Source organism: Carlito syrichta, unplaced genomic scaffold, assembly GCF_000164805.1.
Source record: "Carlito syrichta isolate Samal-C Ts95f unplaced genomic scaffold, Tarsius_syrichta-2.0.1 Scaffold309144, whole genome shotgun sequence".
Lineage (NCBI taxonomy): Eukaryota > Metazoa > Chordata > Mammalia > Primates > Tarsiidae > Carlito > Carlito syrichta.
The window spans coordinates 620,775-640,722 of NW_007253240.1; the positions used below are offsets into that span (position 1 = coordinate 620,775).

Below are 19,948 nucleotides of genomic sequence, written 5' to 3' on the forward strand. Positions count from 1 at the left end.
CTTGAGCCACCATGCCCGGTCTTACACTTTAAATAATATTTACTAATCATGTTTACAATAGAACACTTTACTGACAGCAATCCATCAAAAATAAAACTTTAAGTGAAAGTAGCTATACAGATCTATCAATGACTTTCTAACTCCTGTAAAGTAAACATGAAAACGCATTCATAAACACAATTTAACATTATATTATTCGGGGAACTTCAGAGTAAAACACAAGTATAAACATAGGCATCAAAGCTTCTTTACCACAAAACTGCCAATAAAATAGTAACTTGGTTTTTCATAGTTTGTCAGTTTAAAGAAATTCCCTTTCATCAATACTTCGCTCAGATTTTGGTTTTTTATGAGAAATGTATGCTAGATTTTGTTAAGTGCTTTTTCTGTATCTACTCACATATCATATTTCTGTCTTAATCTTTTAATAAGGTGAATTATACTGATTGTTTTTCCAAAATTAAGCCAACTTTGCATCCTAAGGCTAATTCTCATGTGGTTACAATGTATTATCTTTTTACATATTGTTATGTTTACAAGGACACTGAACTACAGCTTTTTTCCCTTGTAATGTCTGTCTGATTTTAGTATCAGGTTAATACTGACATCAATGAATTAAGAATTATGCCAAATTCCTCAATTTTTGAAAGAGTTTGTGTAGAATTAGTATTACAACTTGCTTAAATATTTGGTAGAATTCATAAGTAAAATAATCTGTACCTTGAATTTTCTTTGTGGGAAAGTATTAACTACAGTTTAAATATCTTAAATTGATATAAAGCTTTGAAATGATTTATTTCATCTTTAGTGAGGTTTGGTAGTTTGTCTTTCAAGGAAGTTGTCTAGCTTACCTAAGTTATTAAGTTTATTGACATAAAGGCGTTCCACATGTACAAAATGCCATGGAAGTATTGACTGTAATGAGGAAAAATTGGTAAAAATCTATATAAAAAATAGACTAATTTAAACCATGACATATCATTTAGACCTTCTAATGATTTCAAAGTGTAATTATCTCTCATGCAAAACAGGTGAGACTTGATAAATATATAAGCAAGTTTGTTCCATACTTTTCACACTTACAAGATTCTCCCCCTTGTCATCAAAATTTGGTTGAGGTAATGGCTCAAGAACTGGTGACTGCTCAAGGAGTGGGGAACTGATACCGCTTAAATCCTTTTTACACACAGGTGTTCCTCCTTTACGTAATGGAGTATTTGCTGGCAAAGATTCATCAAACACTTCAGGGCTTAGGTCCTCTCCAAAAGTAACTCTCTTTCTCTTCTTCATATTTAGAAAGGCCGGTGTTTTACAGTTTTCTTGATCTTCTATAGATAATAAATGAAAATACTTTAAAAAATTTAACTGTTTATAAGATAACTATATCTTATCTAAAAGGCATATACTAGAATCCTTTAACATGATTATATTCAGCTACTATTTGTATAATACAGTTTGTCAAACAAATTCAAAATGGAAAAGATAAGCAAATGTCCAATTAAAATGTGGTAAAAGATTTCAAAGTGAAATATTGCATGAATATCTTAAAAGTTTGTAAAATTGGAATAATAAGCTCCTTTGTAAGCGCCACCATTAAGTAAGAATGACAGGTGAAATGGACAGATCAATTGTGAGGTCTTCCAAAGAGATTCTATCCCTCCCACCTGTTCTTCATTCCCAAGTAATTTCAGAAGCATCAAAGTATTAATAGATTATTGAAAATTCCATATTTCCATATCAGATTTTATGAATAAGAAAATGATATCCTCAAAGCATAAATATAAATATGAATATTTTACCTGCTTTTTGTTCTTTGCAACTGTTTGCAAGATTTGAGATTAAGCTTGGATGAGTCTCATCATCACAGAGGTTGTTACAGTGTTCCTAAGCAAAATAAGTATCAATGAATAATTTTACCTATAGAAATATATATACAAAGTCATTAAGAATGGCAATTTTGAATGTCTCTGCCAAGGGCAGACAAATACTCTATTATTGAAGATTATCTTTATTTTTATAATTGTTATTGTTGAATACACCATGATACCAGGCACAAATAAGAACAAGGTTCCCAGGATACTACTTTAGAAAATAGCGTTTTAGGCCAAAGAACAGAAATCAATAAATGTGGGTTAAATTCATTCTATTCTTGATCTAGCAAATGAAGTTAAGAAAAATGTGAGTGGCTAGAATTACAGGGTATAAGCATCCCTCAGTATTTATGGGGGATTAGTTCCAGGACCCCTCGTAGATACCAAAATGCACAGATGTTCAAGTCCTGTATATCAAATATTACTATTTGCGCTTAACCTACATACATCCTCCTGTATATTTTATATAATCTCCAAATTACTTATAATACATAATATAGTGTAAATGCCATGTAAATAGCTACACGGTATTGTTTTTATTTGTATTACTTTTAATTGTTGTATTATTATCTATCTTTTTCTGAATATTTTTAGCCTGTAGTTGGTTCAATTTGTGGATGCAGAACCAGCAGATACGAAGGGCTGAATATACCATACATGTTGTCAGATGAGGACAACTATATAAACAGTCTGGAATATAAAAATTGCACTAGAAGAAGAAAACAAAATACCAACAGGCAAGCAATATAATACAATATTCTGTCTTTTAAACATGGAAGCCGTGCTTTAAAGTGTTTAAATCCATCTATATGGCCATCTTCTTGGGGAAGAAACAAGGCAGGAAGGTAGCACTTATCCCTGAGTGTTTCTCCAAATGAAGATTACAATGTAGGCAAGTTAGTAAGCAAGGGATATTGAAACCTTGTAGAAAGGACAGGACACACAGAACACAGGGCCCCCAGAGCTCAGCAGGAGAGAGCCAGGCCTGTGGAATGGATCAAAGTTCCCTCTTCATCACCACTTACTTGTCCAGCCTTAGTTATTGAGAGTTATTTATTTTCTCCTATATACTCATTCCAAGAACAGCATCTGCTCTAAGAAATAGTCCTGCCCCAAACAAACCTCCTTAATCTACTATGTTGCAAGTCAGTTCATTTTCCTGAACAGGAAAATGCATATAGCAATATTGTGAAATGAGTTAATTTATACAACAATGTTCATGTTTACTTTTAGATTTATTTTAAATTAAAACAGTCACAAAAGTCATAACTCAAATTTTATATGCCTATCAACTTTTGCCATCTTAGTATAAAGATCATTACTTGTAAATGTTTTCAAGTGACAGGATTTGATGTTTGCTGTGTTCTATTGTTAATAAATAAGAGTGATGCCATACGTAGTGGCTTACACCTGTAATCCTAGCACTTTGGGAGGCCAAGGCAGGAGGATCGCTTGAAGCCAGGAGTTCAAGACTAGCCTGAGAAATAAAGCAAGACTTCGTTTCTATAAAAAAATTTAAAAATTAGCTGGACATAGTAGGGCACACCTGTAGTCCCAGCTACTCAAGAGGCTGAGGCAGGAAGATCACTTAAATCCAGAAGTCCAAGGCTGCAAAGAGCTATGATCGTGTCACTGACCTCCAGCCTAGTTGACAAAGTGAGACTCTGTCTAATAAATAAAAATTTTTTTAAAATAGTTATGTAAATTATTAAGATATAAGTCTCCTTGAGAAGTAGATAAACACAAGATATGAATAAACAGTGCTATACCTATTATAGGTACAAATTAGCTATTTAACCAAAGAAATTGTTGAAACTTTAAAAATAGCAATTGACCATCAATATCCGTGTTACTAGAAGGTAATTCAGCTTATTTTGGCTTTAGAAACAGATTTATAGGCATACTTGTATGCTAAAATGTTAATGATTTAGAAAAAAGATTTGTATTTCTGATGTGCCAGGCACTGGTGGTGATTTCATATTATTATCTCATTTAATCCTCAAACTACCCAGTAAGGTACTTACTAGTATCGTCCTTTTATTGTCCATTAGGAAACCAGGCACAAAAACGTTAAATGATGTGCCCAGTTATTAAATTTCCATGATAGGATTTGAAGCCAGGTATTCTGAGGCTATATTTTTTCACCCCTCATGGATTTACAGTCTGTAATGGGTTTTAACATCAGACTTATCTAGGTTCACTCAACTACCTGCAGGCCTAAGTGTATGTGAAATGGGGCCAATACCTTTCTTGAAGCACTACTGCTGTATATATGTCAGAGTTGTCAATAAAAACTACTTAATAAATGCCAGCCAGTTCCCACCAACTTCTTTACTAACATTACCTGAGCTGAGAGACACCAGCATGGCTGTAAGAGATACTTTTAAGACCAAATATTTTGGGTAGAACAATAGGTAACAGACTAACATGTTAATTATGATTAATAAATTATTATCACTATATAATTATATAAAACTAGTCAATATAATTGTTAGTGAAATTAAGATTATGAACCCTTTATACATGATAATCTACTTACATTAAAATCTACAAACTTAGCTTAAAAAAAAGAAAGAAATTCTACATGATATAGTATAAGTGAGGGAAAAGAATCCTATGACGTTTCAGAGGTATTGCTTTGAAACAAAATGAATTTTGATCCCTTTTCTTTAGGAAATGTAACTCCTTTATTACCTGTAAGCTCTCAAGACACGGCTTAACAGAGGGTTTCTTCAAAACAGAGCGAAGTACCAGGGTCTCAGAGGATGGAATGTCACTCCTGCACACCGGAGTCGCTGGTGAGCTGACGTCAGAGACCGTGCCTGTGCCCACTTCTGTTCTGAATGTGTTAGGTGAGACAGCACCACTTGATCCTTTGCCTTCTACACAGTCAGCAACCTTGAGTCCTTCAAGATAAACATGTATAACTGAGAGGTGAAAGGCATCTATATCTGTTTGTTCTAGCCCAAAAATATACTATGTATTTGTAAAGATAATAATATACTATTAAGAAATTCAACCCTGGCAACCCCTCGGGTCCCCTCCCACCGTGGGAGCTTTACCGTCCTCAATAAATCCTGCTTTCTCAGTCAGGCTCGGTGGCTCAGCCTGTAATCCCATGCTTTGGGAGGCTGAGGTGAGTGGATCGCCTGAGCCCGCAGGTTCGAGATCCGCCTGGGCAACTTGGCGAGACCTCATCTCTACAATAAACCAAAAAATTAGCACGCGCCTGTAGTTCCAGCTACTTGGAAGGCTGAGGCGGAAGGATCACTGGAGCCCAGCAGGTCGAGGCTGCAGTGGCCGGGAGCGGCCACTGCACTCCAGTCTGGGCGACAGAGTGAGACTCCAACTCAAAAAAAAAAAAAAAAAAAGGAAAAGAAATTCAACCCTAATATATACTGCTCAGGGAGTAACATCTGGGATTTATCTGGAAATTTTAAAAGGTTAAAAAGTGGCATTGGTCAATTTTAATTCTGAATCTGACTCCTAAGGATAAAAGTACGGAGTTTTAGTTCCCATGGAAATGTGGGTCAGAGATAGGAAGAAGGTATCATGAATTGGCTAAATTGTTAGTCTACCTCTATTCATGACAGTGCTCACTTGCATCATAGAACTAACCTAAGCTGGGCACTGAATAATGAGTGATTTACTGCTGAATGCAGAGACATTTGATAGGCAAGGACAGGGGGAATGAGACAAGAGAAGAGTGAGAAGACTACCAAACCAAACTACGAACACACTGTATGTGGTGTCCTCAAAGCAGACAAGGCTTTCCCCCCAGATGCTTCCTCGCAAGAGAGCACAGCCTCAAGACCGAGTGGTTCCTTTAAGGAATGAGATAGGTATTCCTTCGGGTGCTGGAGATGAAATGATGAGCAAAACACACAAAGCCTCTCCCTCAACTATCACAGAATAAACAGATAATGTAAAATCTACTAACAGGGAGAAGAGAAGAAGGGAGATAGTGGTGGCTATAAAGGGTAGCATGAGGGACCCTTGGGACAGAACCAGTCTGTATCCTGACTGTAATGGTCACATGAGTTTACACATGCAGTAAAATAGCATAGACTAAACACACACAAAAGTGAGTATGTGTCAAACTGATAAGACCTGAAAACAAGTTGGTACATTATGACAGCATCAATTTCCTGGTTTTAATATTGCATTGTAGCTATGCAAAAAAACTAGTCATGACGAAAACTAGGTGAAGTGAATACTGGATAAAAATAGCAAATTCAGTTATTTTGCTTATTTATTTATTTTTGATCCTTCCGCCTCAGCCTTCCACGTAGCCAGAACTACAGGCGCATGCTACTACCCCTGGCTAATTTTTGCTTTATTGTAGAGACGAGGTCTCACCATGTTGCCCAGGCTGGTCTCAAAACCTGCAAGCTAGGCAATCCTCTTGCCTCAGAGCAGCTATTTTAAAATAAAAAGTTGAAAAAATATGCATACACATAACAAGCAGTAATACACACTATTGAGGAAAATGATGTGGCAACAAATGTAGCAAGTAAGAAATGGTTAGATAGTTGATATGTTTTGAAAATTGCAGAGTGAGGTGCTTGGTATTATGACAATTTTCAGTGACTACATTTCATATAATCTATAATTATTTCAAAGAACATGTCACTCCTAAGCAAAGTCCCATGAGAGCAAAGCAAAAGTAATTGGTAAGAAATGCCAAAGGCAGCCGGGCTCAGTGGCTCAGCCTGTAATCCAGCGCCTTTGGGAGGCTGAGGTGAGTGGATTGCCTGAGCCCGCGGGTTCGAGACCCGCCTGGGCAGCGAGACCTCATCTCTACAATAAATCAAAAAATCAGCCGGGCGTGGTAGTGCATGCCTGTAATTCCGGCTACTCGGAAGGCTGAGGCGGAAAGATCACCAGAGACCAGCAGGCAAGGCTGCGGTGGCCGGGAGCACTCCAGTCTGGGCGACAGAGTGAGACTCCAACTCAAAAAAAAAAGAAATGCCAAAGGCAAAAGCACATGACTTCATCACGGTAACAGATTTATAATGTGCCCTGCACCTTATCCAGGCAGGCAGGTAGACCATCCATCCATTTATTTTATGACTACAATTAAAAGGCAGAGCAGAAGCTCACTACAAAAATGCTAGAGAAGTTCTTTTTCAGCCTGAAGGAAAATAACAGGGAGAAACTCAGACTTTCAGGAAGAAATGAAGAGCATCAGAAATGGTAAGATCTGGGTAAACAGAAAAGACTATTTTCCCCCGTTGATCTGTTTAAAACACACATGGGTACAGTGGCTCAAACCTGTAATCCCAGCACTTTAGGAGGTCAAGGTGAGAGGACTGCCCGAGCCTGCCGGTTTGAGACCAGCCCAGGTAACTTGGCGAGACCTCGTCTTTACAATAAATAAAAAATTAGCCGGGCATGGTAGCATGCGCCTGTAGTTCCGGCTACTTGGAAGGCTGACGCAGAAGGACTGCAGGAGCCCAGCAGGTAGACACTGGGGTGGCCTTGAGTGTGCCTCTGTGCTTCAGGCTGGGCAACAGAGTGAAACTCTGACTCAAAAAAATAAGTTATGTTAAATTAAATACATATAACTGTTTAAAGCAAAAATGATAACATCCTGTGGGGCTTTCAATGAAGTAAATGTAATACATATGACATCTACAGTGTGCAGGACCATATAAGGAGAGACCAAGAAAACCCGGAATTACTCTTTGGATGATGGGCTTCCCCCGCTAGGGAAGTGTTCTAGGAACCTACTGGCATCAGTGTACCAGGAGCGTTGTTGGAAGAGGCTGCATATGGCTTCAGTGAATTTTTGGAGATTCTTTCAAAGTGCTTGCCTATTTCATGATGGGTGATTTACGTGAACAACCTGCCCACCCTGTGCTGAGTGTTCAGCAGTTTTTGATCAAAAACAGGACCCCTGTGCCTCAGCCTCTCTATTCACCCAATCATGCTCTGAGCAACTTTGTTTCCCCAGGATGAAAGAAGTCCTCAAAGGGAAATATTGTTGCCAGTGTGGAAGAAGTGAAATGACAAATGGCAGAAGTACTAAAAGGCATCCTAACTGATGAGTTCAAAACTGTTTCAAGCAGTGGGAAAAGCAACGTGGTAGGTGTATTGCATCAGATGGAGAGTACTTAAGGTGACTGAAGTTTAAACATATAAAAACAAATACACAATTTTTTATAAATAAATTGTGGTATTTTGGGGGTCCCCCTTATAAAAGCCATAGTTGGGGAGGAAAGAAAACTGATCTACATGGTGTGTAACATTTCTACAGTTTATGTAAAATTGTTCAATATTAACACTAAATAGTCTGTGAAAAGTTAAAAATGTATACTGTAATGTCTAGAGCAACAATAAAACAAGATGCATTTAAATGGAATTCTAAAGAAATATTTGAATAAACCCAAAAAAGGCAAGAACAAGAAAAAACAAAAATATAAAGAACAGAAAACAGAAACAAAAAATACAAAGAACAGAAAACATGCAATAAAATGTAGATGTGAATCAAACCATATCAATAATTCCTTTAAATGTTAATGGGCTAAATATGCCAAATAAAGGCAGAAATGGTCAAAAATAAATGAAAAAGCAAGATCCAACTATATGCCACAAGAGTTTTACTTTAAAGATGGAGACAGGTAGAATAACAGTAACTCTAAAACCTTGCAAGTCACCTTCAATCAATACGAGTGTACTGATTTTGGGAAAAGTTAAATAATTTTTACTTCCTTTCTTACCCACTTAAAAACAGAAATAAACAAGAAAATTTCATGTGTCCTTCTTTAACAAAACATACCTGTTAATATATTAATAGCTCCTACTCTTTATACTAGATTCCATCAGCTTGGAAATACTTCACTAATTCTTTTCGACAGCAATTCAAAAGAGCAAATATTCCTCACGTAACAAGAACTCTAAGACATTTCTACCAGGTCCCAAGCTTTAAAAGTCAGGAATCGTTTTAGTTTTTCCTAGAATTAGCGAATAGGTACAATAATCATAAATGTCTCTGAAGGGGCAGCTGGTGCTGCACTGAGGAAGCATTGAATACGTACCATCTGAAGACTCTGTGAGCTCTGCAAGGGGAGCAGACTCTTCAACTAAAAACACAGACAGGGTTGAGCCAAGTTCAGACGATTTCTTGAGGAAAACCTTTAAAGAATAAAGAAGTGTTACATTTTATTACTTACAATATTATTGATGTCTTTTTGAAGGCTTGAGTAAGCATTAGGGATTACCTGGAAATACAGTATTCAATCAGTCACCTTCATTATCTAGTGAACTCAAAGTATCCAGGAATCTAACAACAGAGTACTTATCTTAACTGCATCCCAAACATCCCACAAATCAAGTTTCAGTTCCCTAGGAACAGTTTAAAGGGCATATTTTTGTTGCCTTCGTAAAGCCTAGAAAGCGGTTCCACCTGCAATCCTTTAAGCAGAAAACTCTCAAAATAAAGGAAAGCTTATATTAATAATCAAACTCTAAATGCTATAAATAGCTAAGATAGGAAAAACATTAACAGCTAGCATAGAAAACAAGTATTAATTCAGAAATAATTTCAGAATCATGATATAGGTTCAAACAATCAATCAAAGTTCGAAGAAACAAGTACTGCTGCATCTGTCAGATGGTAACTTCACATTAACCTGAACAATGCAGAAGAAGTACAGATTACAGGCAATTCAGAGATACAAATGAAACCCACTGGTCTGTGCTGACTATCAAACCTTCATTCCGCCAGTTCAAATAAGAGGAACAGGACGAGAGGGGATCTGAGTGACAGAGAAGGTGCAGAAAAAGGGTTCCAACGTAATGGCATCAGGCATCTCCTCTCACAAAGGAAGTGTGAGCTGAGGGTGTCAAACCAGAGCTAAGAGTATGAAGCAAGAGTAAGCAGTCATGAGAGACCAGCTCTCTGTGGACATTTGTGTGAAGGCTGACAGGTCTTCAATAATGTTTTTCTCCCAATTTAGTAATAGTCATGTTGATTATTGTCTTTTGCCCATCTTGACAGGCTTCGAGTAATTATAAAGCCACAAAGTTACTTGAAAGACGCGAGCAGAGCAAAGGAGAAATTGCTAATAGTGCCCTACTTCCCAGTCAGTATGAAAGCTGGTAGGGGTAGCAGGAAGTGCAAGAGCCCTAAAGCTGAGAAGACTCCCACATGGGATCCTCATCTTATTTGCCAGTTGTGTTCAAACCATTTGTTTATATGATGGCTTTCCCAGTAGACAGAAAGCTGCTCGAAGGCAAGGCCGTGACTTCTTGCTTCCTGTACTATCACCTTCTAAAACAACACCACACGTGCAAAAGACCACAGGGTTCCCCTTGTCTCAAAGTTCCTTTTGTAAAGTTAGTAGTCAAAAGTGATGTATCTATCCAAACCGTTTCGATTAAGCAATAAATACCAACCAACAATAAAAAAATTAACAGGTAGCAAACACACACACACACACAACTTTAAAACCCCAGCAGAATAAGATACTAAAATATAGTAGAACAAGGTACTAAAATTGAAGAAGGCATTGCCAATCTTAAAACTGTCTATGCAGAAAAACAAAGCTTCATTTCTTATGTGTAAAGTAAGTGAATTACCTCAGATAGCTCGGCAGAATTTTCAACCGCATGTGTGCTGTCTGTATCAGTACTGACTATCTGGAGATTAATTACTTTTCCTTCAGCATCGGTTAGATTTTCATCATAGTTGCTGTGCGAGGACATTCTTGGACATTTGGATAACTTTGCAGGGAATGCAGACTGATGACATTCACTAAGAACTTCCTTCTTGGCTATACACACAAAACAAAATAATACCCAAATGACAAAGACATAAATTCTTTCTTTTACGTTATGATTTTAAAATTTTGTACATTGCCGGGCTCGGTGGCTCAGCCTGTAATCCCGCGTCTTTGGGAGGCTGAGGTGAGTGGATGGCCTGAGCCCGCGGGTTCGAGACCTGCCTGGGCAGCGAGACCTCATCTCTACAATAAATCAAAAAATCAGCCGGGCGTGGTAGCGCATGCCTGTAATTCCGGCTACTCGGAAGGCTGAGGTGAAAGGATCGCCGGAGCCCGGCAGGTCAAAGCTGTGGTGGTCGGGAGCGGCCACTGCACTCCAGTCTGGGCGACAGAGTGAGACTTCAACTCAAAAAAAAAAAAAAAAATTTGTACATCATAATAATCTTAGTAAAATTTAGTGCTTGAGTCTAAGTTATCAATGAAGGAAAAATCTAGTATAGGTTATTATTCAAAAAAGGAGATCTAACTCAAAGATAAAAGAACATGACTACTAAAAAGATAAGTTTAAGTATTAGAATTTAGTTTTACCAGAGCTTAAAATGTAAAGAGATATACTAAAATACATTTGCATGTCTGACATGGTGTCTCATTCTTTTTAAATTTACAATGACACCTTTTATTTTGAGCATTTTAAAGGATGTGGTTATGTTCTAATACTCTCTATAATTCTGTGAAAAACACAACCACAATGTGCTTCAGCTCTCTCTAGCTACAAATAAAGGAATTTAATTGTCTGCAGAATTGTAATAATAATGCAAATGAATTGTAAACCTCAGAGAAAACCTGAGACAATAAGTAAGTTACAAACTCTAAATACAAACTAGTGCATCTGAACGGGTCACATGCACTATGATAGGCAGATGAATCAGATTTGTCTTGGGCTAGCAGTGCACTGCACACAAGACGTACCGAAATGCACTTAACAGTTCTCGAAGTCAAAACAAAAGCATTTGGAACCTTAGCGTTTAAAGACCAGAGGGCTGTTTATAGTGATTACAGGTAGGCCAAGATTTTGTTGAATTCTGGTGTGTGAAATACTTTGTAATTGCAAAAAATAAAAGTAAAAAAAAAAAATGACTGAAAAAATAACCAAATGAATGATAAATGAAGAGCTAAGGTAAAGAATATGGCAGACCATCAGATTGTATATCTTTGTTTTTAACGTTAGGGTTGGACATTTGGTATTCATATAAATGCTTGCCAAACTTAATAGAAACTGTAAAAATCAAGGTTTGTAAATTCAAACTCGCCATAAGCTCTATTCTAAAGGTGAAATGAACTAATGAGAGCTTTGACATTTTATAACTAAAACTTAACTGTGACCATGTGGAAATGTAGGATCAGGAATGCCTGATACAGTTTTTTCAAGAGAAACCAAAAACCCATATTTTTTGAGTGAAATGTCCCAAATTTCAATATTAGGCTGCATTTAAAATACACTTTCATCCTGCTGAAGTGAATCATTTCATGGCTTAGAATCTCATCTTTATAAACACAGAAAGCAAACTGAATGAATACTTTCTACTCACTCAATTCTGTCATTGTGAACTCTCTTCCTGCTTCTGAGAAGTCCTGATAGTCAGCCATGTTCTCACTTTCCTTTATGGACTGAAAAGCTGACTGGAAAGCAGACAGTCGCTCTCTTAAAATGTTAGCATTTTGATACAGTGCGGGGCTGCCCTGTGAAAGCACAAAAACACAGAAGGTCTTAGAAATTCAATCAAAAATAGTTTCTATACTCTGGGCCTATAGCCACTGAATCCAAAACTAAAACTGCACACCAAGCTTTTTGAAGATCAGAGGTAATGAATTCATGTAGCAGAGCCTCTTCGCCCTGGAATTAAACATTTTCAGTTTAAAGAAGTTTAGCACAAAAATGTTGGGAGGCTAGCCTCTGAGATTAGATGGAGGGCACCAAAAAAAAAACCCCAATAAACAAAAAAAACCCCCACTGAATCCTGGGATGGGGTAAGAAAGGAGGGACAAGAGGAACCTACTTGGAAATTTTACCAAAGGTTGCACTGGAAGTATCCACACAAAGTCATCAGCATGACACCTATGTCACACGTGAGTCTTGGCCCACCTTCTTCAGTTCAAGCTGGTCCTCTACTCAATACTGGTAGAGATGAGCCTTTTAAGCTACATGGTCTCCAGCCCAGGATGTCAGAACAAGACAGAGAAGAAGTTCCCTGTGCCTGGATACCCATGCTCACATTGCTCTCTCCTTTAGCTGGCTTTCCCCAGATAAACTTTCCTGATTTTATGAGATGTAGAGGGTGTTTACTTCCTTAGGGTTAAAAGCCAGTTATTCACTTAAAATACAAAGTTCGATGGTGTAAGTCCAGGAACTCTCTGGAAACCCTGTTAACAGAATTTTAGCCAAAGACTGGTAAAATTAAATTTATACTAGCAGAGACAGAAGGTAAATGACATAAAAAAAAAATTTTTTTTGAGTTGGAGTCTCACTCCATTGTCCATGCTGGAGTGCAGTGGCCCGCTCACAGTCATCCCAGCGTCGACCTGCAGGACTCTGGTGATCCTTCCACCTGAGCCTTCCAAGTAGCCGCAACTACAGGTGTATGTTACCATGCCTGGCTATTTTTTAATTTATTGTAGAGACGAGGGTTCACCAAGTTGCTGGGGCTGGTCTTGAACCTGCAGGATCAGACAATATACTCGCCTTGGCCTCCCAAAGTGCTAGGATATAGGCTGAGCCACTGAGTCCAGCCGACATAAAATTTAAGAGTTCTGTTAACATATAAAATAAACTGTTATGTTCTCTATTCAGTTTCTGGCAATTAAAAAAATTAAACCAACAGGTAAAAGTAAAAATTACCTCCCCTCAAGATATCATACGGAAAAAAGCAGTTAAAATCTTGCAACCATGTCTGAATGTGATCTGTTCACATGCAGTTCCAATGAATATACTCGTAAAGCAAACCATTACATAATAACAGAACACTTTAAATTCAAATATGCTTGATGATGTAAAATCTTTAAGATATAAACAGTACATAATATTCATAAAAGGCTTGTGGTCAACACATCTACATGAACAATAGAGAAAAAAATGATCTCCAAGTCATACAATTTACCTTGAATATGCTTTCTTTGTACTTATAGCGAACATGGTAGGGCTAGGTGTAATATTCTAGGAATTCGGGGCACTTTGAAATGTTGCTTAAAATAAATTATAGGTTTCCCTAGTCAAAACTGTTTTTCTATGTTTCCTACTAGAGAAACAGACCAAGAGTGCCACTTTTGGGGATGGTTCTGTCTTATGAATTGCATTGGTCAATCAACAACATTCCTTCCATGCATCAGGAACTGTTCCAGGGGTTCAGGGCCCAGGGGAAAAATTACTTTCTAGAATGAAATTCTGAAACCTATTAGTGCGGTTTCAGGTACAAGAGGTGCTATGGAGATGCTAAAACAGTAATGTGGCGTAATTTCTACAGTGCTGCTGTATCAAGGCAAAACTCTTACCTGAAGTAGAATGCGAGTTGAAACTGAAATAACAAAAATGTGGTTTGAAGAAAGACATCGCAATAGGGAGGCATGCTGCAAGAACAAGGCTGAATAAGCAAAGGTCCCGAGCAGAAATACGACAGAGCAGAAAGGCCAGTGTGCCCAGTAAAAGGAAGATGAGGCCAGAAGTAGGCATGAAGCTTTAGGAAGAGATCTGGCTGGGTCTAATTCAAGGCATAATAGGAAGCCACAGGAAGGTTTTGAGTAACACGGTAAATGATTTGATTTCTACTTTAAATAAATATTTCTGACTGCTCTGTAGAATTCTGGATGGATTAGGGAAAGAAGAAAGGAGACCAGTTAGGAAGCAGCAGCTGGGGACCCTGGCAAGAATCACAACAGGATTGTAGCAGCGAGGGATGTGAGGAACCACGGAGAGGTATTTTGAAAGTAGCCAAAAGACAGTGATGGGTTGGGTGTGGGGCACAAGGAAGAAAAGAACCCAGGGACACCAACAGGCTTATGGTCCGAGCAGCTGGGGGACAATGGCCTTGTTGACAGGGAAAGAGGCTGGAGGATCTGGTGAGGAGTGAAAACCTGAAATCTTGCTTTGGCCACGTTGTACTCAAAGTACTTATTCACAGACCCAAGCGCAGACACTGAATGGACAACTGGCTTCCGGGTCTGGAAATGCTAAGGGACTTTGTGCTGAACACAGACATGTCAGACATCAGTCTATAGATAATGTTCAAAGCAAAGAGTAGGAGGCAGAGGAGAGCCCTGGGCACTCCAACATTTTTTGAGGGGAAAACTGGAGGCAGGGGAAGAATTAGCAAATGAAATACAGAAGGAATGACCAGTGACACAGGAAGAAAATCAGGTCAGCAAGGAATTCCATAAACCACATGAACAGTGTTTCAAGGTCAAACGTACCAAAAGCTGCTGAAAGGATGAGTCAGATGAAAACTTAGACTTAATCTTTGTTTTTGTTTTTTGAGTTGGAGTCTCACTCCATTGCCCAGGTGGGAGTGCAGTGGCACGCTCACGGCCACCCCAGCGCTGATCTGCTGGGCTCTGGCGAGCCTTCCACCTGTCTTCCAAATAGCTGAAACTACAGGTGCACACTACCATGCCTGGCTAGTTTTTCATTTACTGTAGAGATGAGGGCTCACCAAGTTGCCCAGGCTGGTCTCGAACCTGCGGGTTAAGGCAATCCACTTGCCTCAGCCGTTCAAAATGCTGGGATTACAGGCTGGGCCACCTAGCCCGGCTGAGACTTAATCTTTGGATTTGCAAGATACAGTCCATTTGTGATCAATGGTGATGAGTCTTCTCAACAGAAGGGCAGAAACAAAAGCCTGACTGGAGAGAATGCTAGTGGCAGGAGGATGAGAAGAGGGGGAGCTAAGTTGTTCAGTGAGTTTTGCTGTGATAAGGAGTTGAGTGTAGGAATAACTAATTCAGTTTCTCCTGTATTCTCTCACTCAATAATCAACACAGAACACTTCCGTGACCAAACATGAGTGGGCTATTCCCCACAAACCAAGCAAACAGTCCTACAGCAGATATCACCTGGGTATCCTCTAATTCAATTCTGATGCCATCTACCTGGAGATGGCATCAGAACCCACAAGTTGAGAGCTGAGTCCCACAAGACCTCCCACGACTTCCTACCCATATAAACTTTTCTAAGGAACTTACTGAGGTCTGCAAAACCTGATGCTAAACCTTTCACTGTAAATTTTCTTAGGGGTGATTCTTTATCTTCTCCTGTAGTTTCCTTCAATGAAGCAGATCCTTTAACAGTTTCTGTCACTTTGTTCATCAAGATCATGGTTATGATCTTAAAGACATGCTTAACTGGTAAACAACAAACATTACTGATTTTCTACCTTGGTCACTACCACGGTACTTAATCACTTTTAATTTTGTTTCCAGGCCAATGGCTTGACATGTCCTCTTATGGGCAACATTAGCAGTGGATTTTGTATACTTAGGGCCATAATGAACAAAATATGAGAAAATGATACAATCAAGAGACACCATAAACACAAGATATATGAGGCTGCTGCCAGCATAACATAGCACACTGCATTAAGGTAAACTTTTATTTTTTGTCAGTAAAAGTGCACTTTAAAATAATGATAAAAAGTATAGTAAACACAAGGAGGAACCCCACCAAAAGCTGTAATTATCTTCTGGAGGGCGGGCACCTTGCAGTACACTCAGAATTTGCTTCTCCATATCAAACAGTCAACCAAAGTTTTTACCCAGAAGCTTTGAGAAGGTTGCCTCACGATTTGTGGAAGAAACGTCTCAAGTTGTGGTAAACAGGTGACTGGTTCTTCCACCAAGACAATGCACCTGCCCACACTGCGCTGAATGTTCAGAAGTCTTTGGCCAAAAACAGCATGATCCCCACGTCCTACCTCCCTATTCACCTGATCTCGCCTCTAGTGACTTTTTTTTTGTTTCCCCAGTGAAAAAAAGTCCTTAAAAGGAAACATTTTGCTGATGTGGAAGAGGTGAAACAAAAAACGGCAGAAGCACTAAAAGGCACCAAAATTGATAAGTTCAAAAACGGTTTTGAGCAGTGGAAAAAGCATCTCCATAGGTATGCTGCATAAAATGGAGAGTACTTTGAAGGTGACTGAAGTTTAAACATGTAAGAATACAATTTTTATAAATAAATTCTGGCTTTTTTGGGGTTGTCCCCCTGTACATAAGCCAGTAACATAGTCACTTTATTATCATCATCAAGCATTATGAACTGTATATAATCGTTTGTGCTTTTACACTATCGGTAGCACAACAGGTTTACACCAGCACTGCTACAAACACATGAGTAACGCATTAGACATGACATCAGCCACATCACCTATATTACCAGGTGACAGGAACTTTTCAGCTCCATTACAATCTTATGAGACTGGATGAAATATGCAATTCATCACTGACCAAAAAATTATTATGCAGCACATGACTGCATTTGACTTTTTAGGGGTATGCATTATTTTATTAAAAAATCGAAAAAATAGCTGGCTGGGCACGGTGGCTCATGCCTATAATCCCAGCAATTTGGGAGGCCGAGGTGAGAAGATTGCCTGAGCTCAGGGGTTCGAGACCAGCTTGGGCAACTTGGTGAGACCTAATCTCTACGATAAATCAAAAAATTAGGGGTGTGGTGGTGCATGCCTGTAGTCCCAGCTACTTGGAAGGCTGAGGTGGAAGGATCACCTGAACCCAGCAGGTTGAGGCTGAGGTAGCCGTGAGTGTGCCACTGCACTCCAGCCAGGGTGACAGAGTGAGACTCCAACTCAAAAAAAAAAAAAAAAAAGAAAAAATAGCTAAATATATCCCGATCACCAAGAATTTGCTCCTTTCCACAAGATTGTCCTAAATACATTCTATCCTGGGAGACCTTAACCTTTATAAAACAACACATAGCAGTCATGCAAAAATTAGAAACTTACCTCTAAGTTTCTAAAAGAAACTTTTCTAAAAGAAAAAGGTTGTAGTACCTCACCTCACAGAAAAATATACATTAACTAGAAAAAATGTGCAAAATAAAATAGAAAATCATTTCTATCCAAGGTATTATAACTTAAAATACTCATACTCAATATCATCATTTATGCTGACTGCATAATTCTGTCAGACACAGAGATGAGCTGCCCCAGAAGGCAGAAACACTGAAAAAAAGCTTGAGAATTGAGTAAACATTTCTCTAGAAGAATTCATGACAGCACTTAGAAGAAAATCATACCAGAGAATGGGAATCCTGTGCCAAAGAAGATTTCTTAGCATTCTTTAAACTTTTCCTCTTAGCGATGAAACGAATCAGATGGTTTGTTTCAGGAGAGCCCCGAGCACCAACGGAAGAACGTCGCCTGGATTTTTTAAGGTAGGATGGTGACTTTCCTGTAACGAAACTCTCTTATAAGTTGCAACAAAACAAGGTAACTATCAGTAATCACATCCAATACTCATGATGTACTAGCAAGAGAGAGAAATGATAAAACACATGCTACAAAAAGCTCAGGAGAGAATTACTGGCAACGTTATTCATACATAATCAGTTGGATAGGGATCTTTGTTTTGTCCATTAATTTAGTCCATGTTCCTAGAACAGGGGCTGGTATGTAGAAGGCATTTAATTTGTTGTTAAATAAATGCAGGAAGACATTTTAATTAACAGTATTCATTTTTGTTCCATATTTCCTACACACAGACATGGGTTTTGCTTTTGACTAAGAATTTTTCTGAATAAGTCAGTCTTATCACCAACAACTGAAAAGCAAGACCTCTCCCTAGGCATATGTGATCTCATGTTCTTAATTCCTCAAGATAACTTTGTTTCTTAGATACCTACCTTCAGCACTATTCTGAATTTTGGCTATATGCCTAAGCACACAAAATAAATCCAACTGTTTAGAGGTCTAAGAGTGACATACTTGAGAAGGGAAGATAGGATGGAGTTCTACTTTGGCCTTATCTTATTGGTTACTACCTAGTCTAGTGCCCCTGGACTCCCATTATCCTCCATTTCTAAATGCTGTTCTGTAACCCATTTACATTCCCATTCAGTATTTCTTTCTTCTCCATCTAAGCTTCACTTCACAGGTAAATTTCATTACTAGCGCTTGAAGGAGATTAGCCTCTGAGTCCATTTTCTGTTTGTCATTTTTGAAGGCGGTATATACCCCAATCTTTCGACACTTTCTTCATTGCTCTAATACTTTATCTTACATTTGCCATACATGAAAATTAAATGTATTACTATTCAGATTATAAACCTCCTTATAGCATGTATCAGGTCAAATGTGATCAAACGTTCTTTTCCATTCCCATGTGAAGCACAACTCTGACTTAGAAACATTATCGTGCTAGATGCCTTGGGACCCCATCACCCTTGCTCTGCTAGATGAGCTATGCATGCGCCAAGAAGTCTCCTCGAACAAGCAAGTTCCCAGTCAATGTAGAGACCTGATAAAATAGTATATACCATATCTTTACAATAATAACAAAAAAAACAGTGCATATAGGCAAATAAAGCTGAGTTACACGGGAGTTATCTTTAAACTTGAAAAGCACTATAAAACAATGACAACTTCTCATACCTGAAGAGTCCTTAACAAAGCTTTCCGCTGTAATTCCCAATTGCTCTACAGTGACTGTGGAATAGTTCAAAGGAGATTTTAAAACATCTGTTGGGCAAGGACTGGAAGGTACTTCTGCGGCATGCTTCTGCGGAGTCACAATCTTCCCAGTCCCCCAAATGAAAGAGGCGTTTTCTGAAACAGACAACAACACATCGTAAGGCCTAAACATCATCATCAAGGCAAACACCCAAACCTTGCATTTCACAAGGAGGCATCCCGACCACCACCACGTACCAGCATTATTAAAAGCAGACTCCTTGGTCTCAGGGGGCTCATCTTCTGACTTGGTATCCATCTAAGAGCTGAAGGGGGGGAAAGAAGGAAGAAGAAAGAAAAATGAGCTCGGTTCGCTCAAGAGCCTCATTCAAAGTGAATTCTAGTACAACCTACAGTGGCAAGCAAACACATGTCAAGGGAGTACTTTCGAAGCTCAAAATGAAAGAGAAGGAAATGGAAGAGACTGCCGTTCGGGATCAAACCAAAAGCAGACTCTACACGATTAGACAGGGGGCTTTTCAACCGCAGCCGACATCGGCCTTTTAGCAGGGTGCCCCGAGAAAGACAGCGGCTTTGTGCACTTCCGGAGGTTCTAACCCAGCGGGTCTGGAGGGACCCCGGGGGCGACCCAGAGCCGGTCCCGAGAGGGCCACCAACTCCGCGG

The 19,948-nt window shown here is 38.8% G+C and overlaps 1 protein-coding gene across 1 annotated transcript in view; it reads right to left on the minus strand.

Moving 5' to 3' along the window:
- The window catches only part of CDCA2 (cell division cycle associated 2), a 39,504-nt gene extending 19,922 nt beyond the window's left edge, over nucleotides 1-19,582 (minus strand). The window contains exons 1-9 of the mRNA XM_008066845.1: nucleotides 19,522-19,582; nucleotides 19,246-19,419; nucleotides 17,892-18,046; nucleotides 12,187-12,337; nucleotides 10,455-10,648; nucleotides 8,912-8,996; nucleotides 4,566-4,777; nucleotides 1,800-1,884; nucleotides 1,084-1,328 (exon numbers count right to left, since the gene is read on the minus strand). Of these exons, the coding sequence (XP_008065036.1) occupies nucleotides 1,084-1,328; nucleotides 1,800-1,884; nucleotides 4,566-4,777; nucleotides 8,912-8,996; nucleotides 10,455-10,648; nucleotides 12,187-12,337; nucleotides 17,892-18,046; nucleotides 19,246-19,419; nucleotides 19,522-19,582 (1,362 nt within the window). The remainder of the gene's footprint in view (nucleotides 1-1,083; nucleotides 1,329-1,799; nucleotides 1,885-4,565; nucleotides 4,778-8,911; nucleotides 8,997-10,454; nucleotides 10,649-12,186; nucleotides 12,338-17,891; nucleotides 18,047-19,245; nucleotides 19,420-19,521) is intronic.
- Between the last annotated feature and the right edge of the window lie 366 nt (nucleotides 19,583-19,948).